This window comes from Pelodiscus sinensis, chromosome 1, assembly GCF_052426305.1.
Source record: "Pelodiscus sinensis isolate ZL-2025 chromosome 1, ASM5242630v1, whole genome shotgun sequence".
NCBI lineage: Eukaryota > Metazoa > Chordata > Testudines > Trionychidae > Pelodiscus > Pelodiscus sinensis.
The window spans coordinates 67,269,572-67,283,713 of NC_143052.1; the positions used below are offsets into that span (position 1 = coordinate 67,269,572).

The 14,142-nt window shown below is 42.1% G+C and overlaps 1 protein-coding gene across 2 annotated transcripts in view; it reads right to left on the reverse strand.

The window, feature by feature from the left end:
• Positions 1-6,976: 6,976 nt before the first annotated feature.
• The window catches only part of ZFC3H1 (zinc finger C3H1-type containing), a 65,964-nt gene continuing 58,798 nt past the window's right edge, over positions 6,977-14,142 (reverse strand). For both annotated transcript variants that reach the window (XM_075931838.2, XM_014572789.4), the window contains exons 31-35: positions 13,818-13,918; positions 12,263-12,364; positions 11,624-11,663; positions 8,045-8,107; positions 6,977-7,921 (exon numbers count right to left, since the gene is read on the reverse strand). In XM_075931838.2, coding sequence (XP_075787953.2) covers positions 7,784-7,921; positions 8,045-8,107; positions 11,624-11,663; positions 12,263-12,364; positions 13,818-13,918 — 444 coding nt within the window. In that variant the 3' untranslated portion in view covers positions 6,977-7,783. The remainder of the gene's footprint in view (positions 7,922-8,044; positions 8,108-11,623; positions 11,664-12,262; positions 12,365-13,817; positions 13,919-14,142) is intronic.

Genomic DNA, 14,142 nt, shown 5'->3' on the forward strand with positions numbered 1-14,142 from the left:
CCAGCATTGTTTATACTGCTCCTTATCCCTGAGTCTCCCTCTATTGCCCCTTCATTGTCCCCAGTAATTGCTGCGCTTATTAACTCATCCTCAACAGTAACCTCTTTGAGACTGTCTCACTATATTTGGTAAAATGCTGCATGAACAGCATGCTTTACAAAAGTTGGGAATGCACTCATGACAAAGCAGGGCTCATCCAACCAGGAAGCTGCCCCCTGTGGCCACTGAGTTCCTGGGACTGTTCCAGCTAGCATGCTGGCTTATCTCCCTCTGTTTAGGGAACAGTTTCAGAAAGGTGTGATATTATCTGTGGAACAGAGACTGTATCAGGAGCAGCTGTGTAAATATTGATCAAAGCTCTGTTTAGGAGGTAGCCTTGGACTCTTCTTCCCCTCCAAAGGCCATTGAGCAATCTACTTCTAGAAATTCAGACAGTTTGATCTAAAGAACCCTCTGGTTTCTTTGATGTTACTAATCTAAACTTCACCGTCCCCCCCTCTGAAGGAAGAGCCCAGCTAGCTCTTGTCCAGCCTAAAAGTCTTCAGTCCAGCAAAGGCAAAGTTACCTAGCGCAAGGCAGTAGTTAGGCCTTAAGTCACTCCCACAACTAAAACTCTCTCTTTCTCTCCACTAAACTCTTCAATAAAAATACTGGTAAGTCAGACTGAAGCAAAAGGAGCTTGCCTTCTGCAGAGGAAGGAGATGGAGCTGAAGGTTCTGTTCAGTGACTGGTACAGTTTTTGATAGCAGAGCAGCTCTCCTAGTGAAGGCAAGCTAGAAAGCATCCTTCCATACAAAATGCTATTTTAAACATTTTTCAGCCTAGAAAGAAAAGGTCACTAAGGCTATGTCTACCCTGCAGGTACTGCGGGATACTGGAAGTATCCTGAGATAGCTACCCTGTGTCTTAACAAGCAAGCCCGTTATTTTGAAATATAACGGGTTCGCTATTCCACGAGGAGTAAGGGTCATTTCAGAATAGCAGGTTAGTTCAAAATTGATTCGAAATAAGCTACGCCATTTGCCTAGTTCAAATTGCGTAGCTTATTTTGAGCTACAGGTGCAGCATAGACGCACCCTTATTTCAGCACGAGCAGCATCTGCCTTCAGTCCCTTCCACACATGGACCATGCAGCTGGCAGGCGAGTGCACATATCTTAAGTAATACTTGCCCCAATTAAGTAAGTTTCTCCAATTCATTGAATCATTTGCTGTAGTCATTAGATTTCACTCTTAAGCTGAGGCGGAATTTATTTTAGGAGCCTAATTAGACCCTGTTCACACCCGAGATAAAATAATGTTAACTAGAATCATGTTTAACACTTCCTTGCCGGGGAAGGTGCAATCGAGACCAGGCTTAACCACATCGTAAAAAGGGGTAACTAACAGCTCTGAACCCACTGTGTGAAGAAGTGTATGCCAGCGATGGGCAATAATTTGTGCAGGGAGGGGGCCACTTCACAAATTTAGGTAGGGGTCACAGGCCACTGCCATGAAGGGGCAGGGGCTCAGGCAGAAAGGGGCTGCTCCAAGTGCCACGGGTCCCTGGCGGGGAAGTGGAGAAGGAGACTTTGGCCATGGGCGAGGGAGCGCGCAATCAAGGCCTGGGAACAGAGGAATTCATGAAGTCTCTCACCCTCTGCCCCAGGCACGCGGCACCTAGAAGGAAGCACCAGCCTTTTCTGAAGAGCTGGCAGTTCCCTCTAGGCCAGTGTTCCTTAAACTTTTTAAGACTGAGGAACACCAAACAATTTTTTTTAATGGGGAACACCAAGGATTTTTGTTGAGGAAAAAACAAAAAGGAAGCTTGCCCCATTTTAGGACAGTCATTTCTCTCTGCATATGGTGACCATACTTTCTGAACCAAAGTTAGGGACATATTACCTACACCCCTGACCTCTTTTTACTATGCCCCTGCCTCTCAGGGTCAAGATGGACACATGACCAGAAGTAAAAGTAACCCCCCCTAAGAACTTTTCCCTCCATCCTCCTACCCATAGGGGATGAGTTTGGCCCCCACGAAACCCGCTCTCCTCTGGTGCTAGTCTCTCCCCTGCAGATGTCTGCCCTTCTGCTTCACCTCCAGAATCCCCTGGTACCTGCACCTTCCCTTACCCCTGCACCCTACTGTTGCTTCCTCCCTCCCTCACTACCCCTGCCCCCTTTCTCCCTGATGCTCATCCTCTCACCACCCTGTGCCCCAGTTCCTCTCATGCCCCTCTGTGCCCTCACACGACTTAATCCATCCCCACCTTCCTCATGCCCACCCCTTTCAACCCTTCTCCCAGCACCTCCCCTTCCCCTTGCTTCCTCTTGCCCCAATGCCCTTCCCCTCTCTTCTCCCAGAATCACCCTGTCCCCTCCACCCTCCTACCCACACTGAAACCTCTCCTCCCTCCTCCTGCCCTTTTCCTCATTGTCTCCACTTGGCCCCCTGGCATTTCTCTCTCCTCCACCCTGTCCCTTGATGCTTTCCCCCTTTCTTCTCCTGCCCTGCCCCCCTCCCCTCAGCACAAGCCCCTTCCTCTCCCACCTTTTGCCTTCCAGTTTGCAGGGCTGGTGTCTGTGGGCGGGGCCTAGAAGTCTCCGCAGCTCTGGCCCCAGCTGCTTCCAAGGCAGGAGTGCTTGCCGAGCCTGGAGCTGGGCCACCCGCGGTGGCAGGGTAGCTGCAGACCAGATCAAAGGACTTTGCAGGGAAAATGCAGCCCATGGACCCTATCTTGCCCACACTCACTGAATGCTGATTTCAGTCAGCATTAGCAGCTCTCAAAGTACAAGCTATTTTAACACAGCTTGAACTACAAGTACAGTGACTCACTATAAGACAGTGGTCACCAACCAGTAGATCAGGATCTACTGGTAGATCTTGGAGCCTCTGACAGGTGATCTTGACTGGTTTGGCCAGGAGGCTACCAAGTGCCAGCACTTCAGCTGCCCGTCCCCCACTGCTGCTCATCTCCTGCCCTTTGCCTTGGAGATGGCCCCTCAGGAGCTTCCTGGTTTCTGTGCAGGGCAGGACAGGACAGGGAGAAGAGGAGTGCTGATGCCAAGGTGCCACCTTCTCCTGATTTGTATCCCATGTCCACAGAGCAAAGAGGGGGCACAAGACTTGGGAAGGGGAGAATTTGCTGGCTGCTTTTGGAGTGGTGTAGGGTCAGGAAAGGAGTGAACCTGCCTTAGCCCCACTGCACCACCTTCCCGGAGCTATATAAGTAGAGCCCATAACCCTACCCCCATCATGAACCCCTCCTGCACTCCAGGCCTCTGCCCCAAGCACCCCTGCATCCAAATGCCCTCCTAGAGCTTGCACCTAGAACCCCCTCCTGCATCCCAACTGTCTGCCCCAGGCTCTGCTCAGGGCCCCTCTCACACTCCAAATCCCTTAACCCAAAACCAGAGCCTGTGCCCCAACCCAGTGAAAGTGAGGGAGGAGGGAGTGAACAGGGGCAGGATTTCAGAGAAGAGGCACAAAGGAGGTGGGGTATTTGGGTTTGAGGTAGATCTTGGATTGCATTTAAATTCAAAGTGTGATCTTGTGCTTTAAAAAGTTGGAGACCATTGCTATAAGACATACTGTGTTATAAGAATGAGAAGTTCTGTGGTACCTTAGAGACTAACCAACTTATTGGGGCATAAGCTTTCATGGGTAAAACCTACATCATCAAAGGTGTGGGTAAGAAGCAGAACATGTACTAGGTTTAGTCAATTTGAATTGCTTCTATAAATTAAAGGTATGTGTTGAGTGATTTGGTTTTCTATTATGATTCAGCCATGTAAACCCATAATTTGAAATAGGTTAGTTTTAAAATCTGTCACCCCTGACAGAAAAGCCCTCAGGGTCTCAGAAGAGGAGATGTTGAAAAGGTATCCTTTTATGAAGCTAACCGTTTCATATTTCCCTTACAGACATGAAACAGTGGATCAAAGAAGAAAATGAATTGCTAAAACCAGACAGTAAATGCAATTGTTTAAATTCTCCTTTTTTTTAAGGCCACTAAGGTATATAGAAGGTTAAGTCATTAGAATTTCAATTTCTAATGAAAAAACATTGAACCTTTCAAAGGTGAGAGAAATCTTCAACACTTGCCAATGAATTTTTCTTTGAGCCCAGCCAGAGAAAATTCACATGAACTTGTGCTGCTCTAAAGGACATCCATCTTCCTTGTCACTGCTTCTCTAAAAAAATTCTCCTTAAAGTTACAAGAGTGTTCAGCCAACTAGAAGTGGGCCATAGCCCAATTTATATACCAGCGCTATAAATTAAAGCTATATGGATTACAGATGACCAGAAGGAAAACAGCAATGCTGCTTAGTTTGCTATCTCCAACTATATGAAGAAACCTTTAAGGCAGAGTACATAATTTCCTGAGGAAGATTTAAAACTTAAGTTCCTTTGGAATGAGAGTGAGCCAAATGGCTTTCTGCTACACAGGCACAGAAGAGCAAGATCAAGAAGGTAACAAAACACTGACAATAAGTATCTGCTGTGCCTAAGAACATGAGCACTCATACAGTCCAAAAGCTGTAAATTACAGTGATGAACACTACTTTTAATAAGGTTAGAGTAGCATCACTGTGGTGAAGCATGTATGGACACAAATGTTCCACGATTCCCTGAAATAGGGCATATATAAAATTGCCATGGGTGCTATTGTTCATTAATGAAATTTTAAATGCATTTTGGAAAAATACTTTACGCAGCACACATTAAACTCTCATGAGGCATTTCATATTTAGAACAGAAAACACTGATTGCATTTTAATTTCCTACTGTGTGGTCTACATGTGATTCATTCAAAACTAAATAGTTTTGAGCACTTCTGACTTTGTTTAACTCAACTAGAGCTTGGATTTATTATTGTTGCTCCCTCCCCCCCCAAACGCTGTCTTGCCAATCAGTGAGTGCAATAGCCAGTCTTTTAGAAGGGCAATTATTTGAAGTTTTGTTTCTTCAAATGAGGTTATGTATAATGTGGAAGACCAGAATCTTTCTCTGTTGCCCTGATTTAGGGCCAGTATTTTTCCTCACTTACAGCAATATTATCTTGGCACATCCAAACTTCATGACTCTCTGAGCTGCAGGACATGCATAACCTGCTCCATAGGGTGACTCTTCCCAGGGCAGGTGGCTTCTCCCCCAATGCACCCCAATGAGGCTAAAACTCTTACACCACTCTCCCTGCAAAAGCCTCTAGTTCACAGGTGGGCAATAAAACAGCAGATGATATGGGTTAGCTCCTGGTGGGCTGCCATTGTTATAGTTACCATGCATCTGCAGGTAAGGATAACTGGGATCCATGGCCAAGGGGGGAAACTGCCATTCCTGACCAGTAGCTGTGGGAAGTGGCATGGACTGGGATATCACTTCTACTGGCTAGGAACAGAAAGCCACAGCTAATGGGAGCTGCAGTCACACATACCTGTGAAGGTGCAGATGCTAACCCTGACGAGGCCTGTGGGCTGGTATTTGCCTACTCCTGCTCTAGTTCCATTGCTACCATACCCAGTCTGGTAGGGAGGAAGAAGAAGGGGACCCTCCACAAGCTTCACTTTAACCGTAAGAGCCACACGTGGCTCACAAACCACAGTTTGGCCACAGCCTATAATAGTATTTAGTTGTGTAATTTGACAAGTGAGCTAGTACCACATGACCAACCAGTTCCAGCAAATGCCTGTCAGTTCTCTGGATTGGCAGACACATCCCATGGTGTAGTGTGTGTCAGGAAGCCCCTTCTCCATATCTCATATGATTAAAGGGATAGAATTAGGGAATAAAAAAAAAAGTTTCTATTACACAGTTGTGATGGACTCTCCCCCCATGCTTTATGAAATGGACTTATGAACACAAATATACATAACAAAGATGCTTGGGACAAACTGCTTCATATAATCTACCAATCTTCATGTAAATCTGCTGGATCGGTTTATCTTATTTCGGTATATGCATCATTCTTGTGTGTAAAATTGACACATGGAGTGCTTTATGGTTTCTAAATGTGTGAATGAAAGCCGTCAAGGGTGTTAACTCTTAATGTCTTGATATGCAACAGTTAATCTCTTTGTCCTTTAATTCTTGGCAGTGCTTGGTATGGGGAAGTCACATGTCCACCCGAAATGGCTAGGTGACTTCCCCTACAATAGGAAAGCAGGAGTCTGGGTCTTTTGGCTTGCTGGTGTGGCACACTCAAGAGAGGGAACCGGAAACTGCCATGGTGTGGAAGGTTTGGCGGGAAAGAAACAGCTTTATGGTGAGTGTGTAGTAAGTTGGTAATAAGTTTGTACTGGAGTTTTAGTGTAGAAGTAGCTAAGCATTTTCTGTTATTTTGAATTTGTAATCTACTTTGCTCTGCCCGTTTTCACCTATTACCACTTAAATGCTACTGCTTGTACTTAATAAAATCACTTATTTTCTATCAAGTCCAGTGTAAATAATTATTACCTGGGGGAGCAATCAGTATGTGTATAACAATGAAAGAGGGAAAAGGGGGCTTATCCCTCATTGGAATTGTTTGGGTTCAATCCCATTTGGGGAATGGTATTCAAGGAAGCTAGGCCCAAAACTGGAGTTTCCTTGGACTTGAAGAGTGCTTCTGCGGGGGAGTGTGGGGGAAGGGGGGATGTGATTCTCAGCTCTGTGCCTTGGCTGGGGGAGACCAGGGAGCTAGCCCAGCAGGACAGAGCATCGAGAAGCCCTAGAGAGCAAAAAAGGAGGATGGCAGAAGCCTTGTCAGCACCCCAGGAATCACCCTCAAGGGTCATGTGTGACCTCACCCCATCACAGCAGTATCTTGTTCTTGCCAGCGCTCAAGTAAATGTTGTCAGTGGTAATTGTCAAAACATGGCAAGGTGTTTGTGGCAGAAGGAGGAAAGATCCTTCATGGCGATGAAAAGTATTTCCCAGTCACTGTAACTGTGACCATATCGCAATCCCATTTTCATGTGATTATTAATAGAGAACAAATAATAAAGACAACAGCTTTCTTAAAAGTTAACTTATATTCAAAATAGCTTTGTATAAACAACTAATACTACAGAGTAGTATCTTAATACAAAACAGTTCAATATTAACTGTTCTTTAAACTGTTAAACTTTATTATAAATTAAAATTACTTTACAAAAAAATTGCACATAATAATTGACCACTCTTTTTTCTGATGCACTGGCATTTGCAATAGTTTCTTTAATCTTCAAGTTTAATAGTCTCTGCCGCGAGTCCAGAATGCAGAAAGGGCAGTAAACAGCCCTCTTAGAGCCTTCAAGTGCAAGAAGCATACTTGTGGCCCTGGCAGTTACGCTTTCCTTAAGAGCGGCTGCTTTTGTTTTAAATCCTGTAATGAAAAAAATCTCAAAAAGGTTTAAAAAAGGAAAAACCAAAGTGGACTGCTTGCTTTTTACTGTAAACACAGTCCAGTACTTAACCCCAAACACAGATCTCTCAGGCATCAGCGAGAGTGTCAAGTGAATCAGGAACAGCACAAGATAAAGAAAAAGGAAAATAAAAGGAAAACATAAAAAAATAATGTCTGTCATTTTGATTAACTATACTTACGTACATGATGTTATGAGATTCTGGCAGGGCCCAGAAGCAGGCCAAACAGGGAGTTCAATTATCCAGAGAGGAGGGTCATGTTAATTGTTTCCAGGTTCAAGGAAAGCAGATTGGAGACTTGATATGCTCAGCAATGCTCATCTGCATGACACAGAGCTTAGGCATGGATCAGCCTGAAGAATCATTCAAATGATTTTGGCATTTAATAGGACTTAGGACTGCCTGCACCCATCGTTCAGTGATTCTTGCTTTCTGTTCTGTAAGTGTTTAAATTTAAAAGCTCATCTAGGCTGACTCCAACCTCTTGGCACTTGGAAACTAGTTTTCTCAGGTTATCAGTTTTACCTCCGCCTGATGCTTCAAACAAGAGTTGCTGTAAGAGATGGGGAAGCAGATATAAGATTTAGCCAGAGCTTGAGCATCACCACATCAATGGATATGGGATATGCAGAAAATTTATATGAAACCTCAAACAAACATAAGGAGAAAACATTACATCTTTCCACAGTGTTGCACACAGAGGTAACTTCTGAAAGGCTCTCTGATATAAATGGTGGACCTGTAAGATAAAAACAAATACCAAAATACAGCTATTCAATGTATTTGGAAGATTTTATAGCACATAGAACTGTTGCAATAAGATTTCTGCATGCAAAACCCAATCTTATAAAAAATGCAGGTTGCAAACTAAAGTACTCAGAAGTTAGGAAATGCCAGATTTAAGCCAACCTGTGCTTTAATTCTGACCCTTGTGCACACACTAACATGACTGAGCACATACTGTACCATTTTTTCCATAACTCCCCTGCCTCTGTCATTGCCCAGGAGGCATGATGGCCAAGGAATGAAGCAGATATTCAACATTTTTTCTCATCATTCAATGTGTGGCTCTATGTCTTGCTTACAATACATCATCCAAATCAAGCACTGCATACAGAATTAACTGCTCCCAGGGCTTTTGTGCATGGCATTCATCTATGTATTGTCTGTCTCAAACATTCATTTAGCAATTCCCCTGTTACACAGAATTATTATTCCCATTTTACAGACAGGAAATAGAAGAACAGGGGAATTTAAGGCAAAGCTTATGAATGTCCCCACCAATCTGGGGTGTCTGACAACCTCAAAACAAGACACCTACTCCATTTCTTGTGATTAGGTTGCATTTTACAGCAGTTCAAAGCACTGTCCAGACATTAAACCTTAACCCCCCAGGAGACAGATGGGTAAGAATTATTGCTATTCCATAGGTAGGGAGTATTTGTCCAACAGTGGCAGAACCAGAATTCAAGATTTTCCAATTTCCCACCCCTGCTTCATTACCATAGGCCAGAGGTATTCAATTATTTTTTGTCTAGGTTCAAATGTCTGAGTCATGGTATAGTCGAAGTCCTGACTCCAGAGAAATAATAAATTGTTATTTTTGTGTAAGTCAATAGAAAGATTCCATAGTCATTTCAAAAGTGTTTGGTGATCTGGATTTGGCCACCAGTCTGCCTAATGACTACCTCTGCTCTAGACTAGCTTCTTTTACTGACAGAGATGCTGAGCATTCACTGATCTCACTGATTTCAGTTGCAAGTGTTCTGCATTGCTGAAATTCAGGCCCCAAATGTCTCAGTCTGAGCACTGAGAAAAGAACAAATAATTAGAGACAATCTTCGGTCTGTGTACACAAATCAGGAATTTGTTGCAGAAGTAAAGGTGGAACAGAGCATTCAACTAGATGCATTCAACTGTCATAAAGCCTATCCTTGCTCTTTCTGCAGAATCCTGCCTCATTTTCTACATATCTGAACTCATGTGAATGAGGCAGGAGTCCTACAGTCTTATTTCACTGTGCAACCTTGATTCATGCCCTGAATACTGTCTATCTTGTACACTGAATGGGACAGGGTGTCTGGAGCAAAGGTAGGCTGTGACTATACCATTAACAATGGCATCATAATGTGTGCCAGGGAGCACAAATGAAGGTTGCCTAACATTAATTCTGGTATTTCTTAACTTTTAAGTGCTTGACTTCACAGCCTAAATGACTATTTAACACAGGTATTTCCTATGTTGATCTCAGTATTTTTTAAAAGAGGCAAAAATATTCTACTATGTGCAATTAATCTCTATGCCATTCATTCTGAACCCCCGGCAAGGCAGCACAGACCCCACTTCAGCCAAAGCAGTACCAATACAATAGCTGGAAATAGGGGGATGCTGTTATCCCGAGAGGACAAGCTCAAGATGACAACCCAATGAAACATTGTGTTACATACACAGAAGTTCTGTTTCACAGACAGTATACTCAAGGAGAAACATGTCTCTCAGAAAGAATGCCAATCTTGCTAAGTAGCTGAGACTCCCAATTTGTGCAACCTGAAAGGTCTTGCTCAATAAAAGTTTGAGGGGTGCAGAAGTAACACCAGTAAGTCCAGAACTCTTGGCTTCCTGGTCATCCAACATAATGCATCTTTCAATGGCCAAAGAGTGTTTTGATGTAGGCAACAGCAAGCAGAGTGGGATCAGTTCTGTCCTTGTCCTGTTTGGAAGTTTCATTCTGTTTGAGATCTGCTGCAAGGAGATGCTGGGGAAGGTACATGAGTAGTGCTATTGGACTATCAAAAATAGGAAATTGGGGGGTAGGCCTCCTGGCCTCTGGTTAGCAGACCCATAAACTTCAACCAAGTCCGCATGGTGTGCCCTGCAATTAGGTATCTGTAGCTGGTCCATGCCAGCTGACTGGCTTGCAGGGCTCAGATTAAGGGGCTGTTTAATTGCAGTGCAGACTCACTCTGGGACCTCCCATTTTCCAGGGTCCTAGAGCCTAGGCTCAATTCCAAACCCAACCATGTACACTGCAATTAGACCGTCCCTTAGCCCAAGCTCCAGGCAGCTGGCATGGGCCAGCTGAGAGTTGTTTTTTTAATTATAGCGTGGATATATCACAACTCTCTAAGGATCAAAAAACCAGATGATGGCAATTTAAAACTTTTCAGCATAACAATATACACTCATATACCCAAGAGCATAATATACTGATATGCTGAATGACTGTCTGATATAAAGAAAAGAAACTGGGGGAGGGGGGAGACACATACCCTCAGTAGAATAGGAGGATAAAGGGAAAGAGGGGGACTCACACAGAGTTCCTGGAAAACTGAGGAGGAGGTAAAGAGAAGGTGTTGTAGGGGATCCCTATTGTGTACAATGAGCTTGGCCTATAGAACCTATTCAGTATGTGACCCTCTAGTTAATGTTCTTTTAAAAGAGTAGATTGCCAGGTCTGGCTTAGACTTGCTGGGGCCTAGAGCTGAATCCCAAGTCCACCCACCTGAGGCTGATGCTCTACTGCATAGGACTGAAGCCCATGGGCATTAGCAGTGGGGCACAGGTCATGGGCTTCTGCTCCAGACGGGAGCCTATAGACGTCAGTCTCCCCTCCTGGGGTTGCATAGTAATTTTTTTTTGTCACAATAGAGTTATGGGACAATGACGTTTGAGAACTTCTGTTCCAAAAACAAACTCTGCTGTATGAAATACAGATAGCCAATGACTACCTTGACCAGCTTCATTGCCTAACCTCAACTGAATTAGAGAAGGTGAGCAGACACACCTTCCTGACATCAGAACCATACCTCCGCCAAGTCCCACTGCAAACAACGGAGGTAACAGAACTCTTTAAAAAGGATTGAATTTTCATTTTATTTATAATGGAAAAATTATAAGCAACATAAGAATTGGGGTCACTGCCATAACACACAGTGTCTGAAAGATAAACGGAAGTATTGTTACTCACACAGCTTTTACTATGTATTATGTTGAGCACAAATGAAAACATACAGAGCATATTGTGATGGAAGTATAAGTACTACTGAAGTGCTTTGTTCTTCAAAATGAACTGACAAAAAGATTCCTTGTATTTAGAAGTATCCATTTTGGATTTGTGTCCAGCACATTTCAACTACCCCAAAATCTTATTTTGTAAGATGACCTGTGCTCTGTGTCCAGTCAAAAAGAGGAAAGTGGGAGGAACAGACAGGCAGTTTTAACAGTTATGAAACTATCAGTTACAATGTTAACTTACCTCTCTCTGTCCTTTTAGAAAGCACTCAGCAGCAATGGCTCTGAGAAAAAGAAACACACAAAAATAATGTATCCATGCACAGAAATAAATGCCATTGTTGGCAGAATATTAATTGTGGGATGGGAATACAAAACCCCTGAAAATAAAAGACTAACTTCCATTGATGATAATCTATAGTGAAACAGAAAAAAAGTAGCTATTTTTTAAAACAACCTTACATGAGCAAGACATTTCAGTGGTTCCCCATTATGAACAAACACTGAAGAAAATGATCAGTTGAGCATCACTGGATAATGGAGATTATTGCTATTGTGATATATAAAAGGGAGGGTAGAGAGGAGGAGGAGACAGAAGTCAATAATATAATAATTAAAAGGCAGTTTGTAAATACATTTTCTAAATTTATCCACACAAAAATTGCCTATATATTTTTTCTACATGGAAACTAGATGACTCATTTTACATACCAATTTACATGTCAATACCTCTGCCTGTCTTAACCAACTGTTGAAACTCTAATAATGGAATAGCCTACCAATATAAATCCAATTTGAAGGATATTTCAGATTTACCTTTGTGATGCAAACCTTATAAACAAAAGTAATATCTATGAAAACAGGTTTATGATTGTTGCATTACATTTTCCAGATGGCCAGGCATGTTGGGATATTATATGTAAACATCTTGGCTTGCAGTTTCAGTATCTGAACATTGTTCTCTTCCCAAAGTTGTTGAAGCAGCCTGTAAAGGAAAGTCAAGGGAAATAAGTACAGCACTTATAAGGAATAAAAAGATAAATATTTTAAAAGATACAACGATGCTGATTTGTGCTGCACTTCTGTGCATAGCGACACCCCCAGTGCTTAGGTCAGCTAAAACGTTATTGGAGGCAAACATTTAGGGAATCACAACAAAATGTGGAGTAAGAAACACAAAGCATTTTCTTGGCATACAATGAGATCAGAGCAGAAATCTAGTCTTTAGCATGTGAGAAGTGGGTATACGTCTCCAAGAAGAGTGATATGCTGAAGGGTTCCAAATGGCAGCTACAGTTTTATATGTTCACATGTCTAGGAATTAACAGCATGAAATCAGATCTCCCTATATCCGGTCTGTAAATACGGACATTCCTAGCACAGGATACAAGTTCTCCATAAGTTAGCAAACATTTCTAGTAAGTATATCCTACCAGTATAAACAGGTTTTGGTGAGGAATTTATTTCTTGGCTTTAAAAAAAAAAAAAAAAAAATCCAGCCATTTCATCTTGTGTCTTTTAAAAAATTTCAGGCCCCGGGCCATTAACAAGAAAAAGAGAGAGCTTTAAGATTTTTCAGTCTATAAAATAAAAAGCTGACCATTTGAGCTATAGTTGTATATGACAAATAATGCCTTATTTAAGCTATGCCCATTCTGAGTAAATATGCATTTTGAAACATTTCATAAATATAAATCATTCCCATCTGTTGCATCATCAACTAAAAATTCTTGTAAACAGGAAAGAAGAAATTAAAGACAAATTATGAATCTGTCTTTTTATAAAGATATCTAAACAAGTTTCAAGTTAAAGCTCAAACTAGACCTGTCACACTCCAATATATTCTTTGTCCTCTGCTGAAGAAACATTTTGAATAGAAAGAAGTTGTAGGTCTTAAACACACACATTTTCCCTGGCGTTTCTCTACTCTCCCCAAATTTAAAAAAAAAAAAAAAAAAAAAAAAAAAAAGAGGCTGGAGCTTCTGGCCTTTGACTACAAACCCCAGATAGCACTAGGAAAATTACCAATAATTCTTGCACGTCCCTTTTTAGCCCTTCTGCAGAAGTGACAGAATTTTGTCAGACATCAGAAAGTGACTGATAAGATGCCAAAATACAAGAGTGTTCTTTGGCAGGATGCAGCAAAGTAGTACTTGCAGTTTGTTAACTTGTCCCCTTTTCACACTCCTCCATTCACTGGTCACCATAACACTTGTCTTTATTCTCTCTCTTGTATTACACCAAGCATTTTTTAGAGAACTTTCACATGTGTTCTGGCAGATACATGGGTATACTGAAGCTGAACCTCTGCTTATAACAAACTTTAGCCAAGTTGTATGTGGGTTTTTAATGCACTGAATTTGCAGTTTTAACCATGCAAACTTGTCAAGAGATATCTGAGGGATTAGCAATATACACCCTTAAGTTTATTTTCCTACCTCAGTGCAAGTCCAGGATTGGTAGACATAGAAGAGCAAAATCGTTCCAAGGTTTTGGAATGTTGAGACTTTGGAACACAGCTCAAATAAAAGAAAATTACCTGTAAAATTTGAATATAAAAGTGAACCCAATTCTAGTTGCCTGTAATTTTAATGAGAAACAATATAATAATTGGAATATGAATCTTAAGCATAAACATTTAACTTGTTTTTAACTGATTCTTTGGGAGAAACAATTACTACTTTTTTTTCCTAGAAAGTTTAAAAATGAAACTGAACAAAACCTGAAATCTATTACAGTGAAGCTTCCTCCAGCCTCCAGAAA